This window comes from Pseudochaenichthys georgianus, chromosome 10, assembly GCF_902827115.2.
Source record: "Pseudochaenichthys georgianus chromosome 10, fPseGeo1.2, whole genome shotgun sequence".
Classification (NCBI taxonomy): Eukaryota; Metazoa; Chordata; class Actinopteri; order Perciformes; family Channichthyidae; genus Pseudochaenichthys; species Pseudochaenichthys georgianus.
The window spans coordinates 30,141,710-30,156,232 of NC_047512.1; the positions used below are offsets into that span (position 1 = coordinate 30,141,710).

Genomic DNA, 14,523 nt, shown 5'->3' on the forward strand with positions numbered 1-14,523 from the left:
AAAAATGTTTGTACGTTCACGAATTCGTCATGTGGGCCACCACGTTTGGGATATTGTTAGTGATAATACCATGACGAACGTTACATCTTAATTACCACAGACTATTTATCGGAAGGCTTCTCACTACTCATACATTTTAGTATAATTTAGGAATACGAGTGACACTTGCATGTCATCATCACTGCGTGTTTTTTCGGATCATAAAATGAACCTATTGCACCCCGAGCGGGTATATCATAGGTGGAGTTAAAAGTCCTTTTCAGGAGTGAATAGTTTTCCCTGGGGTAGTTTTATTGTCTTCTCAATTCTTACAGAGGCTTTTACACGTGTCCTAAATGTCTGTCGAATTCAAAATCCGATTTTAAAAAGTTACATCTGCCCTCCCCTTTGATGTATTTGCCCCTAATTTACACATCACAAGCATGCAATAGTTTTTCTGTGGCCTGCAGTATCTTGTTGATGTTGATGCCGTCGTTTGATTGGTGGAGATATGTATGGGGCGGATAGGGCAGTGCCATATTTGGCCATTGAGGAAGACGCTCCAATATTCCTTGCCTGATGTTGGCTCTAAAGCAAGGGAGAGAGAAAGCCAGGGAGCCAATGGCTACACAGCTTAGCATGACAGCAGCATCAGTGTCCGCCCACTGTTACCATGTGAAACCGTTTTTCTCTGAATGTAATCAAAGAAACATTTGCTCAATACAGAGCATGTGATTTATTTGAACATACACATACACGTGCTTTTGTAGCATTTATTGTTTCTGCTGTGTCCAAACAAGGAATACGTCTGCATGTAGCTCACTCAATTTCTCTCTTTCATTTTCTAGGTCACATGCACCCTCTCCTGTCTTTTTATTTTCTGAGGATATAAAGCCAGTCATAAGTTGAAGTTATCCAGAAGATGTTACAGAAATGATAGCAGCACCAGAAATACCATCAGAGTTCACCTATACTCACCAGTAAGTTCTTGCTTCCACATTTAATTTGCTCTGATTTAGGTTGAGGTTGATGATGTGAATTTCAAATCTAATATTTGCTTGTGTCTCCCAGGGATACAGATACCCGATTCTCTTCAGACACAGACTTCTCTGAGGAACTCGATGGAAGGAGTGCGACCCCAGCCAAAGGAAAGGTATAGAAAGCACATCTGACTATATTAGTTGGAGATATTGTCATTCTACTTTGTTATTGTCATTTACTGTGGTTATTAGTATCAATTATTGTGATTTTCTTTTGAAGATCTGCTTTGATTACAAGTCAATCTTGGCATTTGTCATTTTGATAATGTACAATAAGCTGCTTAAAGTGTTGTTAGTTAAACAGGTCATAATTCACTCTGTCTATTTTATATTGCTGTGATTACATCTGTTATACAAATGTGTTGCCAAACCTTTTCACAGATTACATTGAGGCACAACATGATAACATTATCATTTACCTTCAACAAATACATTTGTTTGCTAAAAAGAGCTTAAACACAATATAATGTAAGTCAATGCAACCTCTGTAAGTTTAAGCTGTTACCGCCGTTATTTAACCAAACAGAACTTTGCTGTGCTATTAGCCAAAAATATAAATAACATTCTCCTGGTTGCATATTTTTTACTGAAGCGAGAACAATCAATAGGGGCATCTCTTGTTTGTGCCCGACTGAGCATGTGAGTTGCTACTTTTGTTAGCCTAACACAGCATTTTACTTGGCAATCAACATTGTTTTGACCCAATATGTGACGAGTGTATATGCAAAAAAAAAATGGTTTCTCTATACTGATTCTCACACTTAATAACTAATTGTTGTCTTCTATATTGTTCCAGGGTGGAAGGAAGGGGAAGAAAGCAGCAGGGGAGAAAGGCAAAGGCGGGAAGGGAGCGGGCCGGTTAAATGGCCACCACCAAGAGAATGGCATGGAGAACATGATGCTGTTTGAGGTGGTGCGGCTGGGCAGGAGTGCTATGCAGGTAGGAATGGCATTCTATTTGAGATCGCCACAATAAAACAAATCTGTTCCTCCATTCACACGAACAAACTCATTCTAACTAATGGTCTCTTGCTGTACCCTTTATTTTTCCTGCAGTCTGTCGTTGATGATTGGATTGAGTCCTACAAAACTGACAGAGATGTTGCGCTACTAGATCTCATTAATTTCTTTATCCAGTGCTCGGGATGTAAAGGTACGTGTGTATCTATTTAGGTTATCCCCCTCGCATTGGTCCTTTTTCGATGCATTAAGAACCAGAACCACTCAGACGTATTTGTTACTCTCTTCTCTTTAAGTTGGTATTCTTGAACGTAAAGTAAAACATTTTCTGTCTAACTCTTCTGTTTTAATTAGGTGTGGTCAGCGGAGAAATGTTTCGAAACATGCAGAACTCTGAGATCATCCGACGAATGACAGAAGAATTTGATGAGGTAACTACACTTTTTCCAGTTAAATCATTACAATATCTTACAGGTCATTTCAAGTTATATATTATATTAACCAAATATGATTTGCTACATTTCTTACAGGACAGTTATAACTACACATTGTAGTCGTGTTTTTTTCTTTGCATTTACTGACGTCCTTCCCTCTGTGGCCTCTGTAGGACAGCGGTGACTACCCTCTAACCATAGCAGGACCCCAGTGGAAAAAGTTCAAGTCAAGCTTTTGTGAATTCATTGCGGTGCTCGTGCGCCAGTGTCAATACAGTATCATCTATGATGAGTACATGATGGACACAGTCATCTCCCTCCTCACCGGACTATCGGACTCCCAAGTCCGAGCCTTCAGACACACCTCAACACTGGCAGGTAGGAGGAGCGGAGTCTGTATTTCTGTGTGTGGTTGAGGTACCGCTGAATGGCAGTAATTGGCATGTTCTATACGTAAACAGAGTAGCTATGTGTCTGGGAACAGCGGCCAGTTGGGAGGGATCATGGAGCACTGTTTTTGGTTAATCAGAACAGCTTTTTTCTTTATATTTGTATTGGGTGATAGAGTCAATTTAACAAATTAGAAAATGATGGCTGTTCAAATCATCCAAATGTTATAGACATTGCAATATGGACTTGTGTAATTAGGAAATAGTAGCAAGTTTTTAAATTCTGAATAAAGTATTTAATATCATTTTTCAATGCTAATAGTGCCCCACTAATATAGCAAATTAAAATGCAATTGTCAAAATATTCACAATACGTTATCTTTTTCCAAGCCCTAGATAAATTCCCTAAACGCTTATTGAACATGGCTGTTTGAACTTGTCTTGTCTGATTAAACTCCCTTTGAGTTGCGTTCCCCCTGTGAGAGCACAGTACCTGACACCTTTATCATGAGCAGTGCTTGTTTACAAATACCAGGCCGTAGATGGATTTACCTGCTATAATAAATTGCCAAAGGCCCCGGATGATGCAAATAATGTGCTCTACTATAACCAGAGGCATGCAGAACATGTTGCCAAAATGATTTATGCAACTCTATTATACATTCTTTAAACAATAGTTGTAATTGAGCATGTGTGGGTGCGACCAGAAAACATTCAAGTGATGTTCTGTGTGGGGAAAATGTCTCTATTCTCATGGCGGTGTACAACTGTTGCATGCTTTTTTTGTTATGGTGTTGACGCTGGTCTTGGCTGCCCTGTTGGAGCAGTTACTGCAGAGATATTTCAGGTTCTCTGTGTGTTGATACTTTTTTACGACATCTATGAGAGGTGTGGACCAACTTGTACCCTTAGCCTCTTATGGCGCATTTCCACTACAGCGCGGTTTAAGCTTGCCGTGCCCGTTTTTGGTTGCGTTTCCACTTAGTGTAGTTCCGGCTAGCGGGCACTGTTTCACAGTTTTCTGGCCCTAGGGATGCATATCGTTGACTTTTTTACGATACCGATACCACTGAACAATACCGATACTCAACCGATACATATCGTGATACTTTGAAAATGTATCATCCCATGAAGCACTTTACGATATAGTTAACATGTCAAATGAATATTAAATTAAATTGTGGGACTTCTTGGACCTTTTTAGTACTGAACAAACAATGAAAGATACATACAAAATATGAAGAAAACCGATTATGGAATATCTTTTATAACTCCCGCCATCAGGTGTGCCGCGTGAATAGCACATCTTGTCAATGCAAACAGACCGTTATAGCACCGTTATAATTAATGTTAAACCTGAGATTCGACTAGAGAACAAATAAATAATAGAATAAAGGTCATGAGATCTCGGCATTGCACAAACAAACAAATCTCATCTTTAAAATAAACATTTACCTTCACTGGTGAGAGAAAACAAATCCCATCACAGTTCATTTGTGGGACTTTTACCTTTCTAGTATTGAACAAACAATGAAAAATACATAAAATATGAAGAAAAACGATTATGCAATCTAATTTATAACACCCGCCACGGACTCACTTTTAAAATAAAATATATATATATATATATATTTTTTTTTTTAAAGAATTTTTTTTTTTTGAAAGTATCGAAACCGGATCTCATTTCGGTACGGTATACCGTAGCCACCAGTAACCGGTATTTCGGTAATACCGGATACCGGTATGCATCCCTATCTGGCCCCATAAAATCGAGGTTCTTAGCGGGCCAACAACCAGGCTGAGTCGGGCTCAGTATGCTAAACTAGAGAGAGAATCGCTGGCAAGGGGACTACAACAAAATGAACATATTTGACCGTGATTTAATTGTAATACACGTTTCAAAATGATGCCGAAGTAACAACATACTGATACCGGTTAGTAAAAACCATGAATTTATGCTTTGACAAGTCTGCAGACAGACGGCAGGCGAAACACCTTTTTTAAAATGCGTGTTTTCTAAATGGAGATCGGCTAAGCTAACGCTGTATGCTTCGACCGTCCACACTCACAACAACGGCCTATACAGACATAAATAAACCAGCGACTGTATTCGCCATGAGACAGGCAGTCTGTGGTTTGTACTTGTTTAACTTTTGTCTAGTTTCTGAACAGATATGAGGAGCTCTGAGGGCTAAGAGCTAACGGCGGATGTTGTTTTTCTGTGGTTCACATTGAAGATGGCGTCACGGCTCCGCCTACACTGCGTTACTATAGTTACTGCCCCAACTACTAAACTCTAATGGAAACACAGCATAAAGTGAGCCAGTCCTAACAAGGCCTAACTATACCGTACTAAGCCAAGCGAGGCCCTGCAATGGAAATGCGCCATTACTTTGTTTGCCTCGTATCATTTCAAGCGTATTCCCATCCAAGATTAAATATGAGAGGGCTGCACATAAGGTTTGATTTTTAAATATGTAGGATTTGAAGAACATTCAAGAAAGTATTTAAAGGTGTTTGCTTTCGGCCTGTGCCTCATTACTTTTTTAGTTTTGGTCTTCTAAGGGAAAAGTTTGGCCCCCTCCTAATAAATGAAAGAGTTAAAGAAACTGAAAGTCATATTTGAAAGTCCCATTTTTCAGTTGCTTTTCTTACCTACAGATTACATTTCCCCCCACGGGTTAGTTTGTGTTGTGCGTCTATGGAAGCATAAACAAAGTATCGAGGCAGGGAAACACACACATGAGGCTTTGAAGTAATAATGCATGAAAGGGTTATCGTTGTTCTGCATTGGTTTTGCCTGTGTCTTGATGTTACTCGTTTGTTTTTTGGCAGCCATGAAGCTGATGACAGCCCTGGTGAATGTAGCTCTGAACCTGAGCATCAACATGGACAACACTCAGCGCCAGTACGAGGCGGAGAGGAATAAGATCGTGGCCAAAAGAGCTAACGACAGACTGGAGCTGCTCCTGCAGAAACGCAAAGAGGTGAGGGTGGCCGCATGGCAACTTGCCCCCTTTGCTTAAAAATACCTGAGCACATGCCTTTCGCATTTCAACACACATCAGATTATTCAAATTCTAATTGGATCATTACATTCCCGCCAGATGTGGGTGATTTTGAGCTGTGATTTTGTCGCAACTTTGGCAGGAAGTCAACAGGCCAATTTGTATATAGTGTGCGCTCACTGTGATATGTATGCTTTTTGTTGATGTAATATCAAATCCTTCCTTGTACAGAATTGTGGAAAACAGTGTGTTTTGATAGATACAGAGCTATAGTAATAACACAGCAGAGAGCTACGATTATTATTATTTCCCCCTCGCTCTAGAGTACAGAGATAAACTTCTGCCATTCAAAAGATATTCAGCCAGTGATGTCGGAAAGGAAATTGCATTTTCATTGTTTTTATTCCCATGTAGGCCGAAGTCTGCTTTCCAATTAAATTACCTTTTTTATATAATGCCTTTTTTAACCACTTTTTCCGTAGTTCGTCTTTTCCCAGATAGCCAATTTAATTCAGAGCAGCGAAGTCACGCCCATCTACTTCCGCCCCATGGGACCTTATTTCGGAAAAATTATGTATTGAAGTCAATGGGGAGAGAAAACGTATCTTTCGATCCCGTTTGAATTGTGCCACGAATTACACATATGATGTTTGTCAATTTAAAAAATCATTTCCGTGTCAAAAAAGTCACAGTTTGTCTTAAAACTGTTGAAATATAAGACTATGAAAAATACACAAATAGAAAGACTACGAATCCCGGTCCCGGCATGCTGGCTCTTACAGAACCGACTAACTCCCCTTGTGTGTATGTACAGCTCTCAACATGCCCAGACTTGGAGTGATTTTCACCTCTTTTAATACTTTTCGCCTCATTCTGAAAGAAAGAGGTGAAATGTGACGGGTGCGAGACGGGAGATGTAGTTCATTGAGCGGTTTCACACAAAAAAAGTGTTACTTCACAGTTTTACAACACATTTTTATTATTTTTTTCAAAATGATCTTTTAAATTGACAAACATCATAAGTGTAATTCGTGGCACAATTCAAAAGATAAACTTTCTCTCTCCATTGAATTCAATACATACTTTTTCCGAAATAAGGTCCCATGGAGCTCAACTGGAAAGGGAGGGACTTCGCCTCTCTATTCAGCAGGGATTGTCTGTTTTATTCCCATTTATATAACAGCAGGTCCCACCGGGCATCCATCTGCTGGTTCACTTGGCAAACACGCTCGTCTGTTATGTTTACGATGCCTCTCATTCACCTCTTACTGTAGCATTCTGTGAATTAAGGCTTCATGTGTGACCAATGTCTTTTGTTCTGCTCTCCATTTCAGCTCCAAGAAAATCAGGATGAGATTGAAAACATGATGAACGCCATATTCAAAGGAGTGTTCGTTCACCGATATCGGTATGGCTTCCCATAATGCTCATCTATTATTCAAAAAAACGATGACGTTGATTCTGGTTTTTAAAGCATTTAGCGAAACTGTATCATCGTATCCTGTTAAACAAAGACGTATGTGATGCTTTCCAGTGATGCGATAGCAGAAATCAGGGCGATCTGTATAGAAGAGATCGGAGTGTGGATGAAACTCTATAGCGATGCCTTCCTCAACGACAGCTATCTGAAGTATGTGGGCTGGACGATGCACGATAAGGTGGGTCAACATTTCTTTAGCTCTTTTTCTTAAGATTCTTCTAACACACACACACGGTCCAGCGTGAAGTTATTACTTTATTTAGCTCATCATACCTTTTGACGACTGTGTGAAACAAGTAATTATGTGAGTTATGGCTTCACAACTAATCTACATTTTTATAAAAATTGCAACATGGATCAGTGCAATATTCAAATGGCAGGAAGCACAATGTTTTAATGCAGAAAAGGTGTTAAAATAACATTTTGAATACATTTGTGTGGAGCTGTAGTATTACCTGGCCTAAAAATCGCATTCTACAAACTCAACAAAATATATTTTGCTCCAAATCCTCTTTTAAAGCCCTCCTTCTCTTACTTTTGTTGAATCTGTAGGTGTAGCCTACAATTGATTATGTTGGCATTACAGGGAGTTCTGTGGTGCCACATAATTCCCAGTGTAGCTGAACGTCAGACTGAGCAGATGTCTACTCAAGCAGAATAATTGAAAGCACCTGTGTGGGTGTGCAGGGCTGTGAAAGGCCCAATCAATGACTCAATTGTTAGTTAAGTGTAGCAACAGAAATCCAGAACACACAATTAATGCCTGCTGTTACACTGCCATTGATTCACTAATTCTCTAATTGGAAATCAAAAGGAAACGGGGAGTTATGTTTTCAAGGTTTATTTTTTGTAAACGCAAGAAGGAAAAGTATTCTATGAACTTAAATGACTGTTTTTTCAATTCTCTTGTGCAGCAAGGCGAGGTACGTCTGAAGTGTCTGACAGCTCTGCAGGGTCTCTACTACAACAGAGAGCTCAACGCCAGACTGGAGCTCTTCACCAGCCGCTTCAAGGTCAGCACCACCTGCTGGACACTTGCCTCACAACAGCCTTATTGTTTCAAACGTATACACATGCTCTTTGGACTGTGCACTGACAGAATGTCACCTGCTAATCAGTTGCAAAATAAATGATCTTTAATTGATTTCTCTCTGCACAGGACCGCATTGTCTCCATGACTCTTGACAAGGAGTACGACGTTGCAGTACAAGCGATTAAGCTGCTCACTCTAGTGTTGAAGTAAGTGCCTGTGTTCTTGGTTGTCCGTGTAATATTATTTCCATGTATAAATAGAGCATAGTATTTGCGTTAAAGGCACACACTTTTCAATAATCACCTCAAGTGCACTCTGATAACTACTTGGTTACTAATGTTTACTTTGTTATTTGCCCCTGCAGTAGTACAGATGAAGTGCTGACTCCTGAGGACTGTGAGAGTGTGTATCACTTGGTCTACTCGGCACACAGGCCCGTCGCCATCGCAGCTGGAGAGTTCCTCTTTAAGAAGTATGTCCGACTTAAATCCAATTTCTCACTGAACAGAACAGAGAAGCATTAGGGGAATTATTTTCGAGGCCACTTGGGAAAGGAGGAGAGCTTAATGGTCATTTTAAGGACAAGAGCATTTATGGAGTAAATATCGAAATACAGTAAACAAGAATTGAGGGCTGTGATGCGTTGAGATTTATCGACATTCTGATCCTGAGGCCAGTAAAGATTCACACCTAATGACTAAAGAAAATAGTATGTGAGGGTGCATTAAAAACTTTGTAGCTTTTGCATCACTGAGTTTTTGTAAGTTCACAACTTGTTTTTATGTTTAGTTCATTTAACAAGTCAGTCAGTCCTCAGTTTAGCTTGTGTTTGCATTGTGCCACTTGCAGTTGTGTGTTTGCCAACTCATGCTTTAATGTTCTCACAGATTGTTCAGCCAGCGAGAACCAGAGGAGGAAGGTGCCCCCAAGAGGAGAGGCAGACAAAGCCCCAACGCCAACCTCATCAAGACCACTGTCTTCTTCTTCCTGGAGAGCGAGGTATGTCATCACGCTGTTTGGATAGTTACTCTCACACATGGGCTAAAGTCTTTCCTTCCAGTGTCCTTCATTTGAGTGAACATTTCCCCCCCCTCCCCCAGCTCCACGAGCATGCAGCCTACCTGGTGGACTCTCTGTGGGAGTGCGGTCCAGAGCTACTGAAGGACTGGGAGTGTATGATCAGCTTACTGCTGGATGACCCGCTGCCGGGGGAGGAAGGTGAGGCACCGGTTTCTAATTCAAACCAACGCCGCTTGTGTTACGCTTCTGAGCACCAACAGATCATTCTGATTGTTTTATGTCACTTCTTGCAGCTCTCACGGAGAGACAAGAGACGGCCCTGATAGAAATCATGCTGTGCACTGTACGCCAGGCGGCTGAATGCCACCCACCTGTTGGGAGAGGAACAGGCAAGAGGGTAAGAGCGGCTCACACATTTTCAAAGAATGCTCAAATGATAATTCAGGGCTTTCTTCGCATAGGCCTGACTGTAATAACAGCCATTGTGTTGAACATTGATCAGTCAGTCAACTTTGGAGATGGATCAGTGTTAAATCTAAAGGCACTTTATGTCCACCTCACTCACTTGCACAGTACATTTATTTTTAAATAAGTCTTCAACCCTCATAAAGTGAGGTAAAGTGTGTTTAAGAATTTAAGATAAAATCATTGTTTTCTACGAATGGTAAATTGCATTTGTTGGAGCGTGTGAACAGTTGTTGGTTGATATTGGGGAATGTATGACACTGTTTAATGCTCGTGTTTACACATTTGAGATAAAAGAGCCTGCTAAAGGTTTTCCCGCCATTCTGCTTGGTATTGCCTGTAGACAGTTCATGTGTAGCCATTTCCTTAAGGACTGTAGTTACCACATCTGGCAGGATATTATACCATTCACTTAATTTTTTACCATCTAATAGAAATGAGACGTTAAAGTTCTAAAAATAAACTTTTTATTTCTTAAGGGATATAACTTTAGAAGCCTTTTGGTCCTTTTTAAATATGTATTTGAAAGCTAAACTACTTATTGACGAGCAGGATAAGTTTAAATAATTTGAAGATTTTTTTTTTAAACAGTTAAGATATCTCATAGACACATTTAAAACCTGCCGCTCAAACATTCTTCTTTTGAACTGGAGCTACATACATCTCTATAAATGTGACATTTGCACATGGCATCAACTTAACCCGAACTCTAACCGCAAATAGCCTCTTTTGAAAAGTAAACTACAGAAAGTTCGATGTGCAGAACAAGCTCTAACTCTCTGCATGTACGATCAGGTGATGACGGCTAAAGAGAAGAAGACTCAGCTGGATGACAGGACCAGAATGACGGAGCTGTTTGCTGTGGCTTTGCCCCCTCTGCTGGCCAAGGTATGATACAGCCACTCTGTGTTCTCAACAAGTGTTCTGCCTCTGTGTTCATCTGTTAGAAAATATAACGTTGAATGTTTGTCCCACAGTACGCCATGGATTCAGAGAAGATAACTAACCTCCTGCAGCTGCCTCAGTACTTTGACCTGGACATTTACACCACAGGGCGTCTAGAAAAGGTAAGACAGAAAGCACTAGTTAAATAAGAGAAAATTGGGTTTGTTTGTTTGTCTTCCTCATTGACTGCAATAACATGATACGTCTCTCTTGACGCAGCACCTGGAGTCCCTGCTGCGTCAGATCAGGGAGATTGTGGAGAAGCACACAGACACTGACGTGTTGGAGGTCTGCTCCAAGACTTACCACGCCCTCTGCAACGAGGAGTTCACCATCTTCAACAAGGTGGACATCGCCCGCTCCCAGCTGCTGGATGAGCTGGTGGACAAGTTCAACCGGCTACTGGAGGACTTCCTTCAAGAGGTAGGAGTGACGGGACGCACGTGTTCCTGAAACACGCATGGTTTTACTCATCACTCTTCTGGTCAAATGGGCCTGACCCTCTAACACTTATCTACTTAACCACATCATAAATTCGCCACCATGTTTTTCCTTATTGTTATGTTTCACCGGAAAATGTCAACTTTGATTTACCTGCAATAAGACTTTTAGTCCAAGACTTTGGTGACTATTAATTTCAAAAGTTATGATACAATGCGTTTGTGTTTGGCTTTTCTTACTGAACAACATAACCTGCAGGGATGGGATCCTGTGCATTTGAAAAATGTACTAAATTGTGTGTCAATCAACACAGGGCTCAACGCTAACCTTTAAAAGTGGTTACCAGGCTGGCAACCAGGCATCAGCTTTTGGTTGCCAAAACTGAAATACGGTTGCCATTTTTAGTCACCTTATATTTTATATAATTAAGATACTATACAGTTATACATCAACTTAATGATGAACATGTGACACAAAAGAATGTTCAAATGCTTTACAATAAGTAATTAACACAATTAATTTAAACTTAAGTGGTAGTAAACTTGTCCACCCTCAATTGCTGGTATACTAAATACCAGTAGTGCGGTTGTTCTTCACAGATCCCTCACAAATGAATTTAGCAAGTCACTGGTTTCTTGGTCATCCGTTGTCTCCCTTTCAAATGTGGGTTTTCCTGACCTTTGTGCTGACCCCCACCATTGGCCCTTCAGCATTGAAGTCTTGGATTGGCCAGACTAATACATTTCTAATTTTAAATAAATTAAAACCATTCACACGCTAAAGTTTCGTTTTGCACTTTTATTTTGGTAGTAATAAGATCGGGACTCTTATTTAGGAACTTTTACCAGAAGTGAATGGACAACGGAGCAGAATGTACATATATATTTCGCCTCCCAAGACTTATGTTAACAAATAATTAACATTTATCTCTTTTGGGGTGCACATTTTGCTGTCCTTATTTCTTTATGTAAAAAACTGGTTGCCACTGATGGCGACCAAAGGCCAAGAAGTTGTTGACAGTTTTTGGCAACCTGGCAACCGTTACTGTCGAGCCCTGCCAACATGTCAAATCAACATTTACGTTTGATCTGAAAAGCCGTGTTTGTATCCGCACTGGGAGGCTCAGTCTTTTTACCTGATGAGTAAACCATAACAATTTAACACGGTTCCCAAATGTCTCTTTCCAGGGTGAAGAGGCTGATGAAGATGATGCTTATCAGGTTTTGTCAACTATAAAGAGGATCACAGCTTTCCACAAGTAAGACAGTCATTTTAATTTGAGTACCGTTTCCTCATGCCCTTCCCCCTCTCAATCTCCTGTGCTAAAGACATAGCAATAATGTACCTCTGCTACATGTGTCTGAAACTGACTGGAGTTTTCCTCTAACCTGTTGCAGCGCACATGACTTGTCGGGGTGGGACCTGTTCACCAGCAACTTCAAGCTTCTCAACACAGGCATAGAGAATGGAGACATGCCCGAGCAGGTTAGTAAACATACACACGCGCAAAGTGAACGCTTAAAATGGTCCATTTTGAGAAAAGTAATGAAGCTAACTCATCTGTGATTGATTTTCTTCTCTTCTGGTGAGCAGATAGTCATCCACTCTCTGCAGTGTACCCACTATGTGATCCTGTGGAACCTGGCCAAGTCCTCTGAGGGCAACTCCAAAAAGGTGAGGTCTAAAAGACAAACTTCATAGCCCTATTCTGCACTGAGGAGAACTTGAAAGAGCAATGGTAACAAATTAAATCTGTCTTTTCTATAAAAAATCAGGACGACATGATTACCCTGAGGAAGCAGATGAGGGCGTTCTGTATGATGTGTCAGCGCTACCTCACCAATGTCAACACAGCCGTCAAAGAACAGGTGACACACACACACGTGCATTTGACATTGACATGTGTAGCAGCAGTCGTTGCAAACATCTTTGATGCATATCTTTAACGTGGACCATCTGCGCCTCACAACAGATGTACAATATCAAATTCCCTGTATCATTTTCTCAGGAACATCACTTGCACTGCTCTCGTCCACACTGACCTTTTGTATCTTTTTCTGTCTCCTTCCTCCCTCCTACAGGCATTCACCATCCTGTGTGATCTCCTACTCATCTTCAGCCACCAGATGGTGTCCGGAGGCAGGGAACACCTGGAGCCTCTGGTCTATTCCCCCGAGGACTCGCTGCAGGTGGAGCTGCTCTCCTTCATCCTGAACCATGTCTTCATAGACCAGGACGATGAAACAAACAGCACAGGTACAAATGACCAGGTCAGGCAGCTCATTTACTTTCTGCTCCGCTCCCAAAGCAAGGACAGCAAGTAAGGGTCCACTAGGTGCCTCTTTCTGAGCGCCAGGGTCTTTTTCAATTGTTGCGTCTTTTTCACAGATTCTTGATAAAAATTTTTTTTTTTAAAACGGTTTACACCGTGTCTTTTTTTTCTGAGACCACTCCTGTTTTTGTGTGCCTGCTCCAAGCCCTGGCAGTTAGAAATAGTTTAACATTTTTCAGAAAAGATTTGGTGACATCACTATTAAAAACTGGAGCAGTAGCTTGTTTATGGCCGCGTCCTCAGACAGAAACATCATAACAGAGATGGAAAAGCACATTTCGGCCGAGCGGACCTTGGATGCTGTTGCTGGGGAGTTTTGTACTTTTATTGCCGCACGAGGATTGTCCTCCTCGCTCTACGTCTGTCAGACTGATGAACGCTGAAGCTCATTCATATAAAGTGTAAGAGCAAGCATTCCCAGGTTCAACGTAATGGTAGATAATAGGGATCGACCAATATTGCTTTTTCAAGGCCCATACCGATTATTAGTAACTGCAAATGTATATCGGTTCCAAATATCGGTTATCGGTCTCCTTGACCGATAACCGATATTTGGAACCGATATACATTTGCAGTAAAATCAGAAAATCTTGGTGTCAAAATGTAGAATAACACAAACTCCAACACAACTCGACACTAGTGTTAATTTCGTTGACTAAAACTATGACGAAATATGTTCGTCAGCGACCTTTTTTTCCATGACGAAAACGAAACGATGACGAGACGGCACCGACGGCAGTAAACAATAACTGTCACAAAATCGTCATGCAATATCGTTGCCGAAAAGTGACGAGACGAAAGTGTAGTTTTCTAAATAAAAACTATGCCAAAATCTCTTTACTTTCGTTGACGAAAAATGAGGAGACTAAATATTATCAAAGATAACGTTACATCTCTGATAGTCAGTTTTTCTCCCTGCAGTTCCACTTCCGGTGCTGCGGCACTGGCAGGGCAGCAGCTGTGTGTGTCTGTGCTGCGCGCGGCGGTAGATTTGAAT

General features: G+C 40.9%; 1 protein-coding gene across 1 annotated transcript in view; it reads left to right on the forward strand.

Annotated features, from left to right (window-relative positions):
* Positions 1-14,523, forward strand: part of stag2b (STAG2 cohesin complex component b) — a 31,113-nt gene that overhangs the window by 1,555 nt on the left and 15,035 nt on the right. The window contains exons 2-24 of the mRNA XM_034092518.2: positions 828-959; positions 1,051-1,132; positions 1,816-1,959; positions 2,076-2,172; positions 2,334-2,410; positions 2,587-2,791; positions 5,638-5,789; positions 7,145-7,218; positions 7,345-7,468; positions 8,205-8,303; positions 8,450-8,529; positions 8,688-8,795; positions 9,211-9,322; positions 9,424-9,541; positions 9,637-9,740; positions 10,604-10,696; positions 10,786-10,875; positions 10,973-11,176; positions 12,382-12,452; positions 12,592-12,679; positions 12,788-12,868; positions 12,970-13,062; positions 13,276-13,450. Coding sequence (XP_033948409.1) covers positions 913-959; positions 1,051-1,132; positions 1,816-1,959; positions 2,076-2,172; positions 2,334-2,410; positions 2,587-2,791; positions 5,638-5,789; positions 7,145-7,218; positions 7,345-7,468; positions 8,205-8,303; positions 8,450-8,529; positions 8,688-8,795; positions 9,211-9,322; positions 9,424-9,541; positions 9,637-9,740; positions 10,604-10,696; positions 10,786-10,875; positions 10,973-11,176; positions 12,382-12,452; positions 12,592-12,679; positions 12,788-12,868; positions 12,970-13,062; positions 13,276-13,450 — 2,518 coding nt within the window. The 5' untranslated portion in view covers positions 828-912. The remainder of the gene's footprint in view (positions 1-827; positions 960-1,050; positions 1,133-1,815; positions 1,960-2,075; positions 2,173-2,333; positions 2,411-2,586; positions 2,792-5,637; positions 5,790-7,144; positions 7,219-7,344; positions 7,469-8,204; positions 8,304-8,449; positions 8,530-8,687; positions 8,796-9,210; positions 9,323-9,423; positions 9,542-9,636; positions 9,741-10,603; positions 10,697-10,785; positions 10,876-10,972; positions 11,177-12,381; positions 12,453-12,591; positions 12,680-12,787; positions 12,869-12,969; positions 13,063-13,275; positions 13,451-14,523) is intronic.